This window comes from Narcine bancroftii, chromosome 3, assembly GCF_036971445.1.
Source record: "Narcine bancroftii isolate sNarBan1 chromosome 3, sNarBan1.hap1, whole genome shotgun sequence".
Lineage (NCBI taxonomy): Eukaryota > Metazoa > Chordata > Chondrichthyes > Torpediniformes > Narcinidae > Narcine > Narcine bancroftii.
In genome coordinates, this window is record NC_091471.1 from 332,861,290 (window position 1) to 332,882,709 (window position 21,420).

The 21,420-nt window shown below is 48.3% G+C and overlaps 1 protein-coding gene across 1 annotated transcript in view; it reads right to left on the reverse strand.

Annotated features, from left to right (window-relative positions):
• Nucleotides 1–1,857: 1,857 nt before the first annotated feature.
• The window catches only part of unc13d (unc-13 homolog D (C. elegans)), a 147,178-nt gene continuing 127,615 nt past the window's right edge, over nucleotides 1,858–21,420 (reverse strand). Inside the window, exons 28-33 of the mRNA XM_069923281.1 lie at nucleotides 19,962–20,033; nucleotides 17,200–17,283; nucleotides 10,683–10,803; nucleotides 10,468–10,594; nucleotides 9,751–9,956; nucleotides 1,858–3,553 (exon numbers count right to left, since the gene is read on the reverse strand). Of these exons, the coding sequence (XP_069779382.1) occupies nucleotides 3,450–3,553; nucleotides 9,751–9,956; nucleotides 10,468–10,594; nucleotides 10,683–10,803; nucleotides 17,200–17,283; nucleotides 19,962–20,033 (714 nt within the window). The 3' untranslated portion in view covers nucleotides 1,858–3,449. The remainder of the gene's footprint in view (nucleotides 3,554–9,750; nucleotides 9,957–10,467; nucleotides 10,595–10,682; nucleotides 10,804–17,199; nucleotides 17,284–19,961; nucleotides 20,034–21,420) is intronic.

A 21,420-nucleotide genomic window follows, 5' to 3' on the forward strand; every position in this document is an offset into this window, starting at 1 on the left:
CAACGACGGGAGGGGGGACCAGCTGGGGAGTCAATCTCCACAGCCGGCAACGACAGCTGCAGAACACCTGCAGCAAGAAGAGACCACAGAAGACAATAGAAACAAGAAAGAAGAGGAGGAAAGGGCACCAAAGAAACAACAGATGGCCAACCCAGAGGAAGAAGAAGAGGAAGAGTACAGTGAAATAGAAGAAAAGAAAGGCAAGGTAAAGGATATACTTGCTCTTATTAAAGGATACATGGAGTCATTTAAAGAATGGCAAACACAGGAATTTAATGATTTAAGAAAAAGTATAAACAACACAGAAGAAAATGGAGATGACCTTAACAGAAATGGGAAAGAAAATGGACAAGATGGAAGAGCGGGCAGTAGCAGCAGAAATGGAGGTAGAAGACTTAAAAAAGAAATTGGAGAAATCTAATAAAAAAACTAAAGAGACACAAGAACTACTAGCTCAAAAAATAGATACAATGGAAAACCATAACAGAAGAAATAACATAAAGATAGTGGGCCTTAAGGAAGATGAAGAAGGCAAGAATATGAGGGAGTTTATAAAAGAGTGGATCCCTAAGACCCTAGGATGTCCAGAACTACAGCAAGAAATGGAAATAGAAAGGGCACATAGAGTATTGGCCACTAAATCACAACCACAACAAAAACCAAGATCTATTGTAGTAAAATTCCTAAGATATACTACAAGAGAAAAGGTACTGGAGAAGACAATGGAAAAAGTAAGAGAGGGCAACAAACCACTGGAGTATAAAGAGCAAAAAATCTTCATTTATCCAGATATAAGTTTTGAACTCCTAAAGAAGAGAAAAGAGTTCAATACAGCAAAGGCGATTTTATGGAAGAAAGGGTATAAATTTATACTAAAGCATCCAGCGGTATTGAAAATATTTATTCCAGGACAACAAAACAGACTATTCTCGGATCCAGAAGAAGCACGAAAATTTGCAGAACAATTACAAAAATAGACTAAGGGAGGAAGACGGGTAATGAGAGTTAAAATGATCACGATTGATATGTATGCGGGTAAAGAGGTATAAGAGTGAATAGAGACAATGAGCATACGTGAATGTATCTGTACTTAGAGGAAAATATAGATAGTATAGACAAGAATTAATAAGGGAAGGTAATGGAATAGAGAGAATAAGGAGGGAATTAAAAGAGTGACCTTTGTGACATATGAAAAGTGAAATCTTTTCTGGGGGAGGCGGGGTGGGGGGAAATAGCGGTCACTGCAAAATCAGTTGATGCTTGCGAGTGGATTCGCAAATCCAAATGGAGAGGGGAGATGTGGTTGTCCGACAAGGGATAAAGGACAACTCAGGAGGGGAAGGGGAGATTGGGGATAAATAAGATAGAAATAGGAGAATAAGGAAAATGTCGGATGTTGTAGGAATGTTGTCTTATAAAGAGTTGAAAATAAGAAAACAGAAATGGAAAAGGAGGAAAGGTAATGATGGAAAAACGGAAAGAGAAGATAAACAAAATATAAAAGGGCTACGCTGAACTATATGTCTTTAAATATTAATGGAATACATAACCAAATTAAAAGGAAGAAACTACTAAAACAGTAGAATTTCTGGTGTAATTTTGTTGAATGACAACATTGTCTGACTGGCTTAATGCAACCTAGATTGTATACCTAAAATGGATGAGAGGGGGGGGTGGGGGGGGTGGTTTGGGAGGAAAGGGGGGGGGAGAAAAAGTCACTGTATATGTGTGAAAAAGAAATAGTGTATATCATGGCTAATGTGATTTATGGTGTGAAAAATAAAAAAATTAAAAAATAAAAAAAAAGTGAACCTGATGAAATGGATCAGCTGCAAAATAAAGAGCCAAGAATTCACCTCAGAGGAATTATCAACGTTTATTGGAAAAATCAGCAATGCTGGTGATGACCTTGTGGATGTAGAACCAAACGTCGAGAGAGATGTTAGAGTTTGGCAAGAATTGCAAACTGCTATTCAATGTTATAGAGATATTCATGATGGAAAAAAGATTAAAGAAGGTGCAAACGACATTAGACAAACATTTTCTTAAATAAACAATGTTCACTTATTGCCAATAAACATCTTGGTAATTTTTCAGTTTTATATATCCCTTTTAAATATTTTATACACCTGTTTGCATAAGAGTTCTAGGTAAAATAATAAATATTATAGAGTTGGAATGTATGTCATTAAAGTATAATGTAATAATGCTTTGAACAGTGCGGTTTTCCATCACACTGACCTTGTTTGGAACGTATTGACCATGTTATACAGTGTTGCATCTTTGAGGGGAGGGAGATTAAATACAGCAGAGAGAAAGGAGATTTAAATTCTTAATCACAACAAATTACATTTTTTTTGACTGTTTGTGGCAGAGATGAGACGTGAGTGTCCGATCTCAGAAACAAAACTCTTTTATGACAAGACAAGGGTTGAACACTTGCACAACAGCAAGTTTGTAGATGGTGAGGTGGTATTGATTTTCCCAGAGGGTGGAGTTCTCTGCCCTGGGAAATGGTCGAGGCTGACTGACTAAATGTATTTATAAGGTAAAAGTGAGAGAGATAGAGATATTTTTTGCATTGAAGGAAATTTAAGGTTCCTGACTCACACCCAAGGATGGGGTGAATGACAGGGCCCACCCTGGTTATACACCCACTGGCAGGGTGAATGGCAGGCCCCCATCCTGGTCACACCCAAAGGTGGGGTGAATGGCAGGCCCCCATCCTGGTCACACCAAAGGTGGGGTGAATGGCAGGCCCCCATCCTGGTCACACCCAAAGGTGGGGTGAAAGGCAGGGCCCATCCAGGTCACACCCAAGAGTGGGGTGAATGGCAGGGCCCATCCTGAGTGACACATGCCCTGCACACAGTGCAAGGGGCTACAGCTGAATTAGAGCTGAATCCAAAAACAAACTTTGCCTTTTTTACATAAAACATTTAAAACACATATGAAACCACAGTTAATCCCTCGTGCTGTACAACTAATTTTTTCCTGGTTGTTAAAAGCATCAAAATACAGAGAATGATTTCAGAATAGAGGTGATTTTGTGAAGAAACCAAGTCCAGGGCAGAATCTCTGACAAAGCATGGTGGAATTCAACAGCGGCACTGCAGACGTGAGAAACGGGGTCATGTTGCAGTCTACGTATGCTAACCTGTGAACATTCAGTCCCACAATTTGTCAACGTCCCAGTCCCTAGGTACTCAACCAGTGCACTGGTAATTACTGATACACTGCCCATCTCTCTCTCTCTCCCTGTTGTGCTGGCAAGTGGGCCAAGCTGCCTGGTTCCCGTTGGTTAATGGACGCACGATTAAACCCAGGGCGCCCGGTTCCCTCCTGTCGACCCTGTTGGTTAGTGGATGCACGGTCAAATCCAGGGTGCCCGGTTCCCTCCTGTCATCATGCCCTGTCACCGTGCTTCTCCCCCAGGGCTGAACCAAATGCTATATTTCCATCGATTTCTTTTCCCGTTGCTTTCGGATCTTAATGAAGGCCTGAGCTTCCCGGTCTCCTTTCCGTGTCTCCAGCAGCTTCAGAATATCATCTTCTGCCGAGAAAGATGTCTTGCTTAGCCATGAAATAGTTACAGTTAAGTGAGACACGGACACGGAGCATGCATCAATTGCCACCAGAGAGTTGGGGAGATATTTAGGGCGATCATGAGGGGGCACATCTTCACATAGGGAGTGGTGGGAGTGAGGGAGTCACGTGATGGAGTAGTGGCCGGACGGTGAACTCCAGCCCTCTCCAGAAAAGTCGGGAAAAACAAGAGAAAATACAAAGGCACAGAAATACAAGTTAAAGAAAAGTGAGTATAAAGGTGGAAAGAAGATGGAGACAAAAGGAGAAAAATCAAAATCAACGGAAAGAAGAGAGGAAGAGAAGACAACGGAGGAAAAAGGTGAAGGCCTTACCTGTCCGAAGAGGCCCGCTGTGGAGAGAGGAGCCCACTACCTCAGGTCGGTAGAAAAAGAACTACAACAATGGCTCACAGAGCCGAGTAAAAGTGCGCAACCGCGCAAGCGCGAGGAGTCGCGCATGCGCGATGCGCATGAAAAAAAACACACCGACGGGAGGGGGGACCAGCTGGGGAGTCGATCTCCACAGCCGGCAACGACAGCTGCAGAACACCTGCAGCAAGAAGAAACCACAGAAGACAATGGAAACAAGAAAGAAGAGGAGGAAAGGGCATCAAAGAAACAACAGATGGTCAACCTAGAGGAAGAAGAAGAGGAAGAATACAGTGAAATAGATAAAGGGAAAGGCAAGGTAAAGGATATACTTGCTCTTGTTAGAGGATACATGGAGTCATTTAAAGAATAGCAAACACAGGAATTCAATGATTTAAGAAGAAGAATAAACAACACAGAAAAGAATATAAATAAAATGGATATGACCTTAACAGAAATGGGGAAAAAAATGGACAAGATGGAAGAACGGGCAATAGCAGCAGAAATGGAGGGAGAAGACTTAAAAAAGAAATTGGAGAAATCAAATAAAAAAACTAAAGAGACACAAGAATTACTAGCCCAAAAAATAGATATAATGGAAAATTATAACAGAAGAAATAACATAAAGATAGTGGGCCTTAAGGAAGATGAAGAAGGCAAGAATATGAGGGAGTTTATAAAAGAATGGATCCCTAAGGCCCAAGGATGTCCAGAACTACAGGGAGTGGTGGGAGTGTGGAATGACCTGCCAGCTGAAGTTATTTTGATGTTTAAGAAAAATTTGGACAGGCAGATGGAATGGGAAGGGTGTGGAGGACTATGGTCCATGTGCGGGTCAATGGGATGGCAGAATTATAAACTAGATAGGCTGAAGGGCCTGTTTCTGTGCGGCAGCGTTCTCTGGTTTAATCACAACTTTGCTTGGGTTCAGATTCAAGTTAAGGGCATCACGGTTGGCAAAGTGGTGAACGCAATGCTGACACAGTGTCAGCGAATGGAACAGGGGTTCAAATCCCACGCTGCCTGTAAAAATTTTGTACCTTCTCCCCATCCCTGAGTGGGTTTTCCCCAGGGCTTCCGATTTCCTCCCACCACTCGAAACGAACTGGGGGTGTTGGTTAATGGGGTGTCATTGGGAATCATGGGCTTATGGGCCGAAAGGACCTGTTACTGTGCTGTAGGTCTAAATTAAAAATTTATTTAGTTTATTATCATCTGACTGCACATGTACAACCAGTCAAAACAGAGTTTTTCTGGACCATGGTGCACACATATACATACATGATACACTGCAAATAACAACCACATAATATGCAATAAATATAAATATTTTAAAAGCATGAGGCCCGGTGAGACCACGAGGTGAGAGCTCCGATGAATCGAGGCGGCAAGTGGCCTGCGTACAGAGAGTGGGAAGAGTGAGCTGAGGGAAATGAGGGAGGGAGGTCTGATCACGGGAGAAGAGTAAGAGGACTGGTGAGTAACCTGGCTGAAGAGGCCCGCTGAAGATTCCAGACCCGGTGAGGCCCAGCAAAGAGCGGCGCGGAGCCCAGGCCTGGCAAGGCCTGGTTGGAGGAGCGGCAGCCATGGAGAGAAGTCCAGGAGGGAGAGACCCAGAGGGAGAAGTGGCAAAGAGGAGGATTAGTTTTCTTTCTTTGCCTTTCTTTTGGTTATTGGTCAAAACAACAACATAATATTTAAAATGGTATTCTGGAAGTGCATCTCATTCAGTGATCTCCTGGAGCTTGCATCAATTGCCACCAGGGAGTTGGGGAGAAATTTTCCTACGTTTTTTCCTGAAATTCACTGCGTTTTTTTAACTTTGGTTTTCATCTCCCCCAGGAGCCACACGAACAGGATAGTCGACAGAGAGTGGTCGTGTAGTGGGGATAGAGAGGGAGTGGGACGGGAAGAGAGGGGGATGGGGAGAGAGGGGGACGGGGAGAGAGGGGGACGGGGAGAGAGGGGGACGGGGAGAGAGGGGGACGGGGAGAGAGGGGGACAGGGAGAGAGTGATCGTGTAGTGGGGATAGAGAGGGAATGGGATGGGTAGAGAGGGGGACAAGGAGAGAGGAGGACGGGGAGAGGACGGGGAGAGGGGGGACGGAGAGAGAGGGGGACGGGGAGAGAGGGGGACGGGGAGAGAGGGGGACGGGGAGAGAGGGGGACGGGGAGAGAGGGGGACGGGGAGAGAGGGGGACGGGGAGAGAGGGGGACGGGGAGAGAGGGGGACGGGGAGAGAGGGGGACGGGGAGAGAGGGGGACGGGGAGAGAGGGGGACGGGGAGAGAGGGGGACGGGGAGAGAGGGGGACGGGGAGAGAGGGGGACGGGGAGAGAGGGGGACGGGGAGAGAGTGATCGTGTAGTGGGGATAGAGAGGGAATGGGATGGATAGAGAGGGGGACAAGGAGAGAGAGGACGGGGAGAGAGGGGGGATGGAGAGAGAGAGGGGGACGGGGAGAGAGGGGGACGGGGAGAGAGGGGGACGGGGAGAGAGGGGGACGGGGAGAGAGGGGGACGGTGAGAGAGGGGGACGGGGAGAGAGGGGGACGGGGAGAGAGGGGGACGGGGAGAGAGGGGGACGGGGAGAGAGGGGGACGGGGAGAGAGGGGGACGGGGAGAGAGGGGGACGGGGAGAGAGGGGGACGGGGAGAGTGGGGGACGGGGAGAGAGGGGGACGGGGAGAGAGGGGGACGGGGAGAGAGGGGGACGGGGAGAGAGGGGGTCGGGGAGAGAGGGGGACGGGGAGAGAGGGGGACGGGGAGAGAGGGGGACGGGGAGAGAGGGGGACGGGGAGAGAGGGGGACGGGGAGAGAGGGGGGCGGGGAGAGATGGGGACGGGGAGAGAGGGGGACGGGGAGAGAGGGGGACGGGGAGAGAGGGGGACGGGGAGAGAGGGGGACGGGGAGAGAGGGGGACGGGGAGAGAGTGATCGTGTAGTGGGGATAGAGAGGGAATGGGATGGGTAGAGAGGGGGACAAGGAGAGAGGAGGACGGGGAGAGGGGGGGATGGAGAGAGAGTGGGACAGGGAGAGAGTGGGACGGGGAGAGAGTGGGATGGATAGGGATTGTATGGATATAGAGCCTTGGGCAGAGGAATACTCCTCTGGTAGGATGTGGATTGTTAGGGAAGTTGGTAATTTCCCTGATGACTGCAAATGTGAGAAGTGCATCCAGCTGATGGTCCTGACGCTGTACTGAAGGAGAAGTATAGCAAGTGTAGACAACAAGGAGCTAATGAGGTACTTGAAGAGTACAGAAAATGCAAGAAAATACTCAAAAAAGAAATCAGGAAGGCAAAAAGACAGGAGGTTGCTCTGGCAGATAATATGTGCTTTTAAACTGAGGCACCCGGGTAGTCCGCCTAGGAGCCAGATGCGATTAGTGAGGCAAAGGGGCCTCCAGCACCTTTTAAAATGAGCAGGGATAGCCCCAGTAATTCGCAAACCCAGCAATTTAAGGAGGATCCCACCCCCACGATGACGCGGTAAGTAATGTGTCATGCAAACTAATCTCCCGTCCCCCCCACCAGCAATTACACTTCCCCCCCACCCCACTGATGTCACAGGAGTAACCATGTCAGCCATTTTGCTGTTCAAGCCGCCAGTTGACGTGTCCTGAGTAAGTTTAACTGGGTTCCCTGACTCCTTCTGAGGTAGGGCAGGGACCCAGATGACTTTGGACGAAGCTGACCAGATCCGACCCTTTCAACCTGCCTTGTGAATGGGGCACTCTCTGGGCAAATTGCCCAGTTAACCCCTAATGTGAAAGTAAACCTGAAGGGGTTCTACAAGTATATTAAGAGTAAAAGGAGAGTAAGGGGAAAATTTGGTCCCCTAGAGGATCAGAGTGGTCAACTATGTGTGGAGCCTCATATAATGGGGGAGATCTTAAACAGTTTTTTTGCATCAGTATTTACTCGGGAAACTGGCAGAGTAGAGTGCATAAGGAAGGAAGAGAAACAAACAGAAGGGTCAAGGAATATATGGAGATTAAGGAGGTGGAAGTGCTTGCTGCCTTATAGCAAATAAAGGTAGATAAATCCCCCGGTTGGATATGATATTCCCTCAGACCTTGAGGAAGACTAATGTAGAAAATTGCAGGGGTCGTGGCTGATATATTCAAAATGTCCTTAACCATGGGTGAGGTGCCAGAGGATTGGAGGGTAGCTCACGTTGTCCCGTTGTTTAAAAAAGGCTCCAAAAATAAACCAAGTAATTATAGGCCAGTGAGCTTGACACTAGTAGTCGGTAAATTATTAGGAGTTCTGAGAGATAAGATATATAGGTATTTGGACAGTTACGGGCTAATTAAGGACAGTCAGCATGGCTTTGAGTGTGGTAATTCGTGTTTAAAAAATCTTGTAGAGTTTTTCGAGGAGGTTACCAAAAAGGTAGATGAAGGATGTGGATGTTGACTACATGGACTTTAGTAAAGCCTTTGACAAGGTCCAACATGGGAGGTTAGTTCAGAAGGTTATGACACTAGGTATCCATGGAGAGGTTGTAAACTGGATTCGTAATTGGCAGTGTGGGAGTAAATGGAGAGTGGTAGTGGAGGCCTGTGACTAGTGGTGTTTCTCAGGGGTCCGTGTAGGGATCGTTGTTGTTTGTTGTCTATATCAATGATCTGGATGATAATATGATAAATTGGATCAGGAAGTTTACAAATGCCACAAGACTGGGGGTGTTGAGGACAGCGAGGAAGGCTTGCAGAGTTTGCAGAGCAACCAGCTGGAAAAATGGGCTTAAAAATGGCAGGTGGAATTTAATGCAGATATGCATGAGATGTTGCATTTTGGAAGGACAAACCAAGAAAGGACATGCATGGAAAACAGTAGGCCACTGAGGAGTGCAGTAGAACAGAGGGATCTGGGAATAGAGATACACAATTCCCTGAAATGGTGTCACAGGTGACATTGTCAACTCCCTGGACCACCCCCTCTGAAGGGTGTAGGGACATTGCATTTTGGAAGGCCAAACTAAGGTAGGATATACACAATAAATGGTTAGGCACTGAGGGGTGCAGAGGAGCAGAGAGATCTAGGGATACTGATACATTGTTCCCTGAAGGTGGTGTCGCAGGTGGACAGGGTTGTAAAGAAAGCTTTTGGCATCTTAGCCTTTATAAATCAAAGTACCGAATATAGGAGTTGGGATGTTACGTTTAAGTTATTTAAGACATTTGTGAGGCCAAATTTGGAATATTGTGTGCAGTTCTGGTCGCCAAAGGATATCAATAAGATAGAAAGAGGGCAGAGAAGATTTACTAGGATGTTGAGTTACCGGGAAAGATTAAACTGGTTAGGACTTTATTCCTTGGAACAAAGAAGAATGAGGGAAGATTTGATAGAGGTTTACAAGATTATGAGAGTGGATGTGTGTAGCTTTTTCCACTTAGATTGGGGAAGATACATATGAGAGATCATAGCTTTAGGTTGAAAGGGGAGAAGTTTAGGGGAAACATTAGGGGAAAGTTCTTCATGCAGAGGGTGGTGGGAGTGTGGAATGGGCTGTCAGAGGGGATGGTTGAAATATCAAAATGTTTAAGAAAAAATTGGATGGATACATGGATAGGAGAGGTTTAGGGAGATATGGCCCAAATGCAGATGGGGGGGACAATTTGGTTGGGATAGGCAAAATGGGCCAAAGGGCCGGTGTTCCACACTGCGTGACTCTATGACAATATTTGGATGACTCTCAGAGGCTCCCTGTAATGCAGGAGAGGAGGTAAGCTCTGCATCAACAATATCCTCGTCAATGCCCAGTGTATCTACAGAAAGGTTTCTTCTCACCTTTTGGCTTTGGGTGGCCAAGAGTCAGTCGGGTCTGAGGAACCTTGGTGACATTGGGGCTTTCCTCTGTGATGTCCAGTCCTGGGATATCATGCAGGGGGAAGTAAGCCTCTCCTTCCAGATCATCACTGAGCAATGTATCGTGGTCGAATACAGTGAACAACAGGCAGGCCCCCTCCATCCAACATTGCTCTGGGGTAATGTCACTGAAGAGGAAGTACACCAAACACATCCATCATCGCTCTGTGCTCACACACACCCCTTATACTGTCCAGTTGTCCTTACAATAATTAGATGACGAACTTGAGAGAGAATAGTTCTATCAGCCTTCGCCAGGAGACATCTGCTCCTCAAATGAAGGACAATACCTTCAGTGATGGAACTGATTGCTACTCAGTCATTGCTCAGACATGGGGGCATGTTGAGTGAGACACGATGAGCAGGAGGAGACAACTTCCTCCAGACAGATGAACCTCCCCACTGACTGTGGCTCAGCAGGGAAACCACCTGGGAAACTCCCCAGCCACCAGCAACCCCATGACCACCCGTCCCCAGGAAAGTCTGCCTCTTCAGCCACCAAATTAGAGCAGAAGCAAGTTATTCCTTGATCCCAACGGACTGCCCGCAGAGGAGAATATTGAACTGTCATCGGCCAGAAGGACATTCGGGGTTCAGACGTACAATGAGTAACAAACATGCCCAGAACTTGTCCAGTACCTGAATTCGAAAGCCTCATCAAAGAGGGGGTTGAGGTCATTGAACTTGCATTGCGTGGTTCTGACTTCGACCAATGGGAAGATGTGCTTGGGCTGCAGAGACACCTCTACATAAGGATCACTGGCACCTGCGCAGGGAAGTCACAGAGGCAATGAGCAAGAGGCTCGGATCGGGAGACATGGCTCCTTGGCCTGAGGTGACGCCTTTCTCCTTACCATTTGAGTCCAGTGGCATCAGGTTGACTGCATTCAAGATTTCAACGTGGAGCTTTTTGAGCTGACTGTCATAAAACACTTTGACAGTCACTGCACCATACTTGGAAGTTTCTGTAGCTGCCTTAATATAAAAAGGAAGTGAGAGACGTCAATCTTACTGCCCCTTAGGGTAAAGGATGTGAAAGAAGGAAGGAGCTACTGTAAATGTGTAATCGTTGATACTGTGCAATAGTTAACAGCCCCCTCCCACCCAATGTTTGGCCCAGAAACTGAATGTTTTTGTATGACCGGAGTAAGAGTCAACCCCCCACCCCACCCCCATTTTAGCCCCAACTGCCAGCCTATCCAAGCCCCTGATGCCTTGACTGTGGATCTTCACCTCAGCTACCTGCCCATCGGAGCTCCCGAGGCCCCAATCACAGACCCTCACCCCAGCCGCCCACCCCCGGACCTCCCGAGGCCCTGACTGCGGACTCTCGCCTGGGCTGCTCACCCATCCAAGATTCCGATGCCCTGATTGCGGACTCACCAGCTGGACCCGGCCACCTGAGCTCCCTATGCCTTGAATGACGCAGGTACTTAATGCGGTCAAATGTTTGACCCGTGTAAAAAATGACCCCCCCCCAAATTTGACCCAAAAATTTAGTCCAAAAAAATTTGACGATTACACAAGGAAACGACAGGGGTAGGAACATCCTGCAGATGTGGAGGAACAGGGATACTGAGGGGTGATTCTCACTGATTCTGGTGGAATGCCTCATGGCCAAGAAACAGGACTTGGCCTGGCTGGCAGCAGGAAGAACCTTCCTGGTCAGATACTTCCCAAATAACAGAAATATTACCCATAATGCACATCGTCCCCAAGACAATGGCGGTGATGTGGAGATAGTCACCCACCTCTTTGTAGAATGTGGATTTACTAAGATTGTGTGGAGCAGGATGCAGAAATCCTTTTCCCAGTTCATCCCCCGCAGTAGCGTGACAGAGGATTCTCTGGTTTACAACCTGTCCCCAGGGACGTACATAGAGACAGACATTCGGAATTGGTGAAAGACCACACTTTGGACTGCCCAAAACCCACTGGTCTTTCAGTGCACTGAGATGTCAGTCAGTGAACGCTACCAACTGGCACATTGTAGGCTGCAGGAGTGTGTGTTGAGGGACACACTGAGGCTTGGTGCAGCCAGTGCAAGGGCACTGTGGGGAAGGACCACAGTCCTCCCATTACTGAGGTGATGGGCTAAGGGTGGTGGGTTAATGGAACAGGCATCCGGAGGAGGTGGTCAAGCCAGGCACTATTCCAATGTTTAAGATAAAATTGGACAGATATATGGAAAGAATTTGTTTACAGGGACACAAGCAGACCTCCGTGGGTGGGTCTAGAATGGGTGGGACAAACCTATGCAGGTGGGACCAGTGTGGGTGAGACATTTTGATCAGCATAGGTAGTTTGGGTGGAAGGGCCTGTTGCCTTGCTGTGTGACTCGGTAACTACAAAATATGATACTGCCCATTTCCAGGCCATTTCACATTACAATCTTCATCATGTGTTGGCCTAATCCCCAATATGGGCATATGGGCTGCTATCCTGGGTCACTGAGATTCACAAGGCAAGGTGGTCTTCATTCCACAGTTTTCATTCTACCCCCCTCACAGTTGCGAAGGCGGGGCAGGGGATTCAAGGGCTGCTGTGTCACTTCTGAGCTCTGGTGGAATCTGGAGCCAATGGTGGAATCTGGAGCCAATGTGAAGACACAAAAATGGACATGAGGGATTAAAGGATACACAAGAGGGGACCAGCACAGTAGGGAGGGAACATAGAACATTGTAGATAAACACATGCAGGAGAAACTCAATAGGTCAAACAGTGTTCTTTATCTTTCTTTGGCTTGGCTTCGCGGACGAAGATTTATGGAGGGGGTAAAAAGTCCACGTCAGCTGCAGGCTCGTTTGTGGCTGACCAGTCCGATGCGGGACAGGCAGACACGATTGCAGCGGTTGCAAGGGAAAATTGGTTGGTTGGGGTTGGGTGTTGGGTTTTTCCTCCTTTGCCTTTTGTCAGTGAGGTGGGCTCTGCGGTCTTCTTCAAAGGAGGCTGCTGCCCGCCAAACTGTGAGGCGCCAAGATGCACGGTTTGAGGCGTTATCAGCCCACTGGCGGTGGTCAATGTGGCAGGCACCAAGAGATTTCTTTAGGCAGTCCTTGTACCTTTTCTTTGGTGCACCTCTGTCACGGTGGCCAGTGGAGAGCTCGCCATATAATACGATCTTGGGAAGGCGATGGTCCTCCATTCTGGAGACGTGACCCATCCAGCGCAGCTGGATCTTCAGCAGCGTGGACTCGATGCTGTCGACCTCTGCCATCTCGAGTACCTCGACGTTAGGGGTGTGAGCGCTCCAATGGATGTTGAGGATGGAGCGGAGACAACGCTGGTGGAAGCGTTCTAGGAGCCGTAGGTGGTGCCGGTAGAGGACCCATGATTCGGAGCCGAACAGGAGTGTGGGTATGACAACGGCTCTGTATACGCTTATCTTTGTGAGGTTTTTCAGTTGGTTGTTTTTCCAGACTCTTTTGTGTAGTCTTCCAAAGGCGCTATTTGCCTTGGCGAGTCTGTTGTCTATCTCATTGTCAATCCTTGCATCTGATGAAATGGTGCAGCCGAGATAGGTAAACTGGTTGACCGTTTTGAGTTTTGTGTGCCCGATGGAGATGTGGGGGGGCTGGTAGTCATGGTGGGGAGCTGGCTGATGGAGGACCTCAGTTTTCTTCAGGCTGACTTCCAGGCCAAACATTTTGGCAGTTTCCGCAAAGCAGGACGTCAAGCGCTGAAGAGCTGGCTCTGAATGGGCAACTAAAGCGGCATCATCTGCAAAGAGTAGTTCACGGACAAGTTTCTCTTGTGTCTTGGTGTGAGCTTGCAGGCGCCTCAGATTGAAGAGACTGCCATCCGTGCGGTACCGGATGTAAACAGCGTCTTCATTGTTGGGGTCTTTCATGGCTTGGTTCAGCATCATGCTGAAGAAGATTGAAAAGAGGGTTGGTGCGAGAACACAGCCTTGCTTCACGCCATTGTTAATGGAGAAGGGTTCAGAGAGCTCATTGCTGTATCTGATCCGACCTTGTTGGTTTTCGTGCAGTTGGATAATCATGTTGAGGAACTTTGGGGGACATCCGATGCGCTCTAGTATTTGCCAAAGCCCTTTCCTGCTCACGGTGTCGAAGGCTTTGGTGAGGTCAACAAAGGTGATGTAGAGTCCTTTGTTTTGTTCTCTACACTTTTCTTGGAGCTGTCTGAGGGCAAAGACCATGTCAGTGGTTCCTCTGTTAGCGCGAAAGCCGCACTGTGATTCTGGGAGAATATTCTCAGCGACACTAGGTATTATTCTATTTAGTAGAATCCTAGCGAAGATTTTGCCTGCAATGGAGAGCAACGCGATTCCCCTGTAGTTTGAGCAGTCTGATTTCTCGCCTTTGTTTTTGTACAGGGTGATGATGGTGGCATCACGAAGATCCTGAGGCAGTTTACCTTGGTCCCAACAAAGCTTGAAAAACTCATGCAGTTTGGCATGCAGAGTTTTGCCGCCAGCCTTCCAGACTTCTGGGGGGATTCCATCCATACCTGCTGCTTTGCCACTTTTCAGTTGTTCGATTGCCTTATATGTCTCATCCAGGTTGGGAACCTCATCCAGCTCTAGCCTTAGGGGCTGTTGAGGGAGCTGGAGCAGGGCGGAAACTTGGACTGAGCGGTTGGCACTGAAAAGAGATTGGAAGTGTTCTGACCATCGGTTGAGGATGGAGATCTTGTCGCTGAGGAGGACTTTGCCGTCTGAGCTGCGCAGCGGGCTTTGGACTTGGGGTGAGGGGCCGTACACAGCTTTTAGAGCCTCGTAGAAACCCCTGAAGTCGCCAATGTCCGCGCTGAGCTGGGTTCGTTTGGCGAGGCTAGTCCACCACTCATTTTGGATCTCCCGGAGTTTGCGCTGAAGATGGCTGCATGCGCGACGGAAGGCTTGTTTCTTCTCTGGACAGGACGGCTTTGTAAGGTGAGCCTGGTGGGCAGCTCGCTTCTTTGCCAGCAGCTCCTGGATTTCCTGGCTGTTTTCGTCAAACCAGTCCTTGTTTTTCCTGGAGGAGAAGCCCTCCAGATGCTCACAAGATGCTCACAAACTCAAGCTAGCATGCTGGAACATCAGAACCATGCTAGATAAGACTGACAGCCATCGACCTGAACGTCGGTCTGCCCTCATTGCACATGAACTCCTCAGACTTGACATCGACATAGCCGCTCTCAGTGAAGTCCGCCTGGCAGATGTAGGCAGCTTCCAAGAACGCGGCGCGGGCTACACACTCTACTGGTCTGGCAAGCCTTCGGATGAACGACGCCTATCTGGTGTAGGCTTCATGGTCAAGAGCTTCATTGCCTCCAAACTCGAAAACCTTCCGACAGGCCTCTCGGACCGAATCATGTCCATGCGACTCCCACTTCAAAACAAGCGTCACATCACCCTCATCAGTGTCTATGCTCCAACCCTCCAGGCGGAACCAGCAGAAAAGAACAAGTTCTACACCGACCTGCGCAACCTCATCCAACGTACCCCTACAGCCGACAAGGTTGTCATCCTGGGCGACTTCAACGCTCGTGTCGGCAAAGACTCAGAAACCTGGCCAGGAATCCTGGGCAAGCATGGCGTCGGCAAGTGCAACGACAATGGGCGCCTCCTGTTGGAGCTCTGCGCAGAACAGCGGCTTGTCATTACAAACACCCTTTTTCAGCAGAGGGACAGCCTTAAGACCACCTGGATGCATCCCCGATCCAAACACTGGCACCTCCTGGACTACATCCTGGTGCGAGAAAGTGACAAACAAGATGTGCTCCACACCAGGGTCATGCCTAGCGCGGAATGCCACACTGACCACCGGCTGGTTCGCTGCAAGCTCAACCTTCACTTCAAGCCAAAGCCCAGGAACAATAAAGCCCCCAGAAAGAGGTTCAATGTTGGAAAACTGCAGTCAGACGAAGCGAGAGGAAACTTCTAGGCAAACCTCAAAGCAAAGCTCGACGTTGCAACCCGCCTCACGGACCCGTCCCCTGAAACCCTCTGGGATCAGTTGAAGACTACCATACTGCAATCCACTGAAGAGGTACTGAGTGTTCTTTATACAGCAAGGATAAAGATACATAATCAACATTTTGGGCTTGAGCCTTTCATCAAGGTACCTTGGTCATAGTTTGATGAAGGGCTCAAGCCCAAAACTTTGGTTACATAATATCTTTGCTGTATAAAGGACACAGTTTGGTCCTGCTGAGTTTCTCCAGCTTTGTGTTCTCAGTTCAACCACGATGTCTATAGACTGTCTTGATTTTCTTCCCATAGAACATTGCAGCACCGAACAGGTCCTACAGCCCATGATGTTGTGCTGACCTATGTAAACCTACTCCATAACAATCTAACCTTCCCTCCCTCACACCCACAACCCCTTAATTTTCTTACATCCATACGCTCTTAAATGGCCCTATTGTCCCAGCCCCCACCACCACCCCCAGCAATGCAGACCAGGTTCCCACCACTCTCTGTGTGCCTGCATTCAGGCCAAACCTCTCCTATCCAAGAACATGTAGGCCATTGATCATGGTCACACAGCGAAGGGCCCAGGCCTGAAGCGTTGACCACCCTTTACTTCTTATGGAAGCTGAGTTTCTCCAGCACTTTTCTGGATCACTTCAACGCCTGCCTCCTCTCCTTTGCCGAGATTCCTAGCAACTCCACTTCCTTCTCTCTTCTGCCTGTCCTGGATCTTAGAAGCTCGGAGTTGTTACAAATGCACAGACCGTCCGAGAGATTTGCTAATTAAGCACCTTTCATGCCAACAATGAATTTGTATCAGGCATACTCAGCTGGAGATTTTACTGTGAACTTCCATGGACCCTACTGATTAACAAGAACACTGGTTTGGCTCAAAACATCGACTGTCCTTTTTCCTCCCACTGACTTTTAATTTTTATTGACCATTTTTAAGCATATAACCGTTTATGGTGTGGAAAGAGGCCATGTCAGCCCTTCAAATCCTGGTTCACTAGAACAACTCCACTAGCTCAATCCTCCCACTCTCTGCCTATAAATGTTAATGATGCCCATTGAAATCCATGCTACCCACTTAACCTGCCAAGCCCATACATTTTTGGAGGGTGGCATGAAACCGGAGCCCCCCCACCCCAGGGGAAAACTCACGCAGGTCACGGGGAGAACGTACAAACTCTTTACAGATGGCGCTGGATTCAAACCCGGGTAGCCGGCGCTGTAACAGCGTTGTGGGTCACTGCCACGTTAACAGCGCCGCCTTTGATGCTGCTCGAGGTGTTGAGTTCCTCCAGCAGACTACGTTCAGTCACCGAGTACTACTCTGTGGGCACATTTCAAACTCTGCTCTCAGCTGGAGGTGCTAATATCTGCTACATCTGCCGCACATTTCTCACATCAGTCAGTGTTGGATTGAAAAAGGCATTCTACACTCTGACCTGCTGCTGGAGTTTCTTGGCAAAATACTTCTGAATCAGTTGGCGACTGCTTGCTGCGTTCAGATTCAAATGAGCCTCAAGAGCCTGGAATAAAGAAGGGTTACAGCAAAGTGCGGCAGTGAGCAAAATGCCAGTAGTAGGCAGGCATCTCAACCCCAGTTACCCCAAGTTAAACATGTTCTTGGGAGTCACTATTGTTACGCGACTCAGAGACAAGAGAGGAGTACAAACAGGCTTTTAATAGTGTACAATCAATGGCCGGTAGATACAATAGTCCTCGAGGTGAATCTGAGATAATGGTGGAAAAACCAGAGGTAGGTGAGGGAGGAGCCAGCCATCCGAACACAGACAGTGAATTCTACTTCACTGCCACAATCTCAGAGGATCTTTCCTGGACCCAACACACTAATAGCATTGTGAAGAAAGTACGCCCACGTCTCTACTTCCTCAGGAGTTTATGGAGATTTGGTATCGTAAACCCTGTGTGGTGAGAAGTGTGCTGACCGGCTGCATCATGGTTTGGTGTGGGGACATCAATACCCCTGAGTGTAAAGTCCTGCAAAAGGTAGTGGACACAGCCCAGGCCATCGCAGGCAAAACCCTCCCCACCATCAAGAACATCTACAGGGAGCGCTGCCATCGGGGAGCAGAAGTGATCATCGAGGATCCACGCTGCCCAGTACACGCTCTGTTCTCGTTGCTGCCATCAGAAAAGAGGTGTTGGTGCCACAAGACTCACACACCAGGTTCAGGAACAGCTGCTACCCCTCCACCATCAGACTCCTCGATGACAAACTCAATCAGGAACTCATATAAGGACTCTTACTTGTGCACCTGATATTTTAAAAATGTTTTTCCTCTGCATTGCTCAGTCATTTTGTTTACAGGTCTTTAATTTGTTTACATGTGCACATTGAGTCTATTTTGTTTTGTACTACTAATAAGTGGCAATTCTGCCTCGCCTGCAGGAAAAGGAATCTCGGGGTTTTATGTGATGCTGTGTACATACTCTGACAATAAATCAGAAATCTAGAGTTGGGATCCAGTGGGGCTTTTCCACCTTAAGAATTTCAGGTTAGTAGAATTAGGCTTGCTGAGGAATTGTGAGCAGCTCGGATTATTGCCCAAGTTACAATCTCTGCACATTGGCATAGGGTAAATAGGCGAGAGAGCTGGAGCTCAAAGAATGACATAGAGAAATGGGTTCCGATTCATGGTCAAAGACCCCATTGATGGGAAGGGGGAGCTGTTCCATGGGGATGGGCTGCATCTGAACCAAATTATAAGCCGGATCAAAAATAGGCTTTAATGCAGGACTTTGGACCAGTCTTCATGTAGTGGACCCTAGAGACACGTGGAAGACTTCTGATCCGTGGGTCTCAGACAGGAGGGAAGGACATGGAATAATCTCGAGGGGTCAAGTACTGGGAATGTCTGAATACCAGCAGGCAACAATCCAAAAACCAGTTCGCCCTGGCTGTGCTGGTTTAGGCATGAGACATAACTCATCCTCAGGGGCATGAATCACAGGTGGGAAGAGGACAGTGGAAACGGGGTCTAAGGCAGAAAGTAACTGAATCAAGGAACACGGGATGCATAACGATGTTACTGAGCTATGGAACAGGATAGGGGACAGTATTGTCCGTGGCCTCTATCTCTGAGCAACTGAATAATGTGTCGAAGTCCATTCGTGTTGCGTCTGCTGTGAGAATGGAGATCCATGCGGATCGGTATTACAATAAACTGTTCTCACTCGCTGATTTTGCCATATCTACAGTCCTACAGGGCCAAAGATAAAGCCCTTTCAGCCGTCAAAACCCAGCGCACGTCCTGCTTCTTTCAACGTGGTCATGAAGCAGGAGACACCTGCATATATGTGACTGCATGGTTGGTAATTGTTAGTTATCTGCCAATTAGAAATGCAATTCGTGACCTCTGGGTTGTAGTGGCCCAGCACTGCAGTGTATAGATTTCAGATTTATTGTCAAGGTACATACATCACATACAATTCTGAGATTCTTTTTCCTGTGGGTCAGGCAGAATTGGTAGTGCAAAGAAAATGTACACGATGTGCACTTGTAAACAAACTGTGCAATACAGAGAGAACAAAAGAAAATCAATAAAGTGCACAAGTAAAAGTCCTTAAGTGAGTCCCTGATTGAGTTTGTCGTTGAGGAGTCTGATGGTGGAGGGGGAGCAGTTGTTCCTGAACCTGGTGGTGAGAGTCTTGCGGCAGTAAACACAGAGCATGTGCTGGGTGGTGCGGATCCTTGATGATCACTGCTGGTCTCCGATGGTGGCGTTCTCGATGTGATGTCCTGCGCTGTGTCCACTACCTGTTACAGGGCTTTACGCTCAAGGGGTATTGGTTGTCCCAAATTCCAGACCATGATGCAGCCATGTGGGATGGATAAGACCTTTATCCTTTGGGAGCAGATGGTATTCAGTGAGACTTCTGGAAAGGTCCACCAAGAGATCAATTTCCAAAAACTCTCATGGTCACTCTCGCCCTCTCCCTCCACACTCTTAGCTCCCCCAATGAATGGTGAATGGGCCCACATATAGACCCTGGATCTGGAGGCTCACGTGTAGCAAACTAAGTGTGGAAATTATTTCTCTCATGGAAAACCACTGGATTCTTATTCTACTGGAACAGCAGGGCTTGCGCACTGTAGGAACTTCCAGTCGAGGCCCCTGGTTTTTCACAGAGGGACATCTCCACCGTATATCCCGGGATGGCAGACGAGGATCCTGTAACTCACCTCAAAGCTGGCAGTCTGGAGTTTGTCCAGCGACAGACCGTTCCCTTCAGCGTGGAATAAATTCAACAGATGCTGAAAGAAAGCAACTCAGAATCAGTAACCACGGCTCCCTGTGACCGCTGCTCTGTCAAATGGTGTTGAAGTGTTGCCAAGACAACTGCAGGCGTCAATATGCTCGGGGAACTGAGAGCTGTTTGCCTGTTCATCCACTCTTCACTTGCCTGTGCCCTGGGCACATAGCTTGCAGAGGTTCGTGGAGCCGGTCATTAGTGTGTGGACTACCCGCTGCTGTGACCAGATCCCCACATCCCATGGATAAGCAATGAACTCCTTCATCCCAATTACCATTTGGCGTCAAGGCCTGGGAGCTGAGATAAACCCATCTTATATTTAACAAAAAGGTTAAGATTTTTCTGATGATAATTTCAGATAATTAGTGTGCAATGTTATTCATTTTGCATAATTATTGTTATTCATTCAAGGGCTATGGGCTTTGTGGGCTAGAACCAGTGTTTAATTACCATCCCTAATTGCCCCGTGGTTGCCTCCTCGAGCTGCTCCAGTCTTCAAGGTGTGGGGTGACATCCACAATGTGGTTAGGGAGGGAGACTCTGATCCAGTGAAGGAACAGTGAGATATTTTCAGATGGGACGCTGTGCAGCTCAGAGGCAACTTCCAGGCGGAGGTGTCCTCACCACCCCCCCTCCCTCCCCCTTGTCCTTCTGGAGGAGGTGGTGGGTTTAGAAGGTGCTGTCGAAGGAGTCTCAGTGAGTTGCCGCAGGGCGCCCCATAGACGGCACAAGCTGCTGTTCCTGTGCGGTGGGGTGGGGGGTGGGGTGTCCATCCTGTGGCGTGCTCTGTCTCCATGGTGCCGATCTTCCCAATGAAGCTGTTCACATCCAGGCAAGTGGGGAGCATTCTACCACACTTCCGACTTGACACTGAAGAAACCACCCTGGAGTACTATCCGCAGTTTTGGTTACCCTGTGAGAAGAAACGTACGCTGGAAACAATGCAGGTTCACGAGAATGAGCAGTTATAAGGAGAAGCTGGGACTGATCTCCCTGGAGAGAAGGAGGCTGAGGGGAAGGGGAAACATAGAGGTTTATAAAAATAAATAGTTATTTACCCAGGGTAGGGGTAAACTCTAAAGGCCTTTTCGTAGTCAGCCTCTACATGGAGGCCGGATAAAGCTGAATGAAAAGGTTTTTCATGCAGGCCAGAAAAGCCTGTCCTGATGTCCCCTTTCAGCCTGGAGACAGCTGGGACATTGATGCAGCCTTCAGGAAGCGTGGCTACTGGTGCCAACCAACGGTTCCATCAGTGCAGGAGATTATGGGTAACGAAGTTGGCCATTGCTCGGCAAAGTGTCCGAAACGCCAAAGTTGCTCAATGTGCAAGATCTTTCCTCAACGAAAAATTTAAACTTTCGTGGATGTCTGCTCATTGAGGCAGGCTG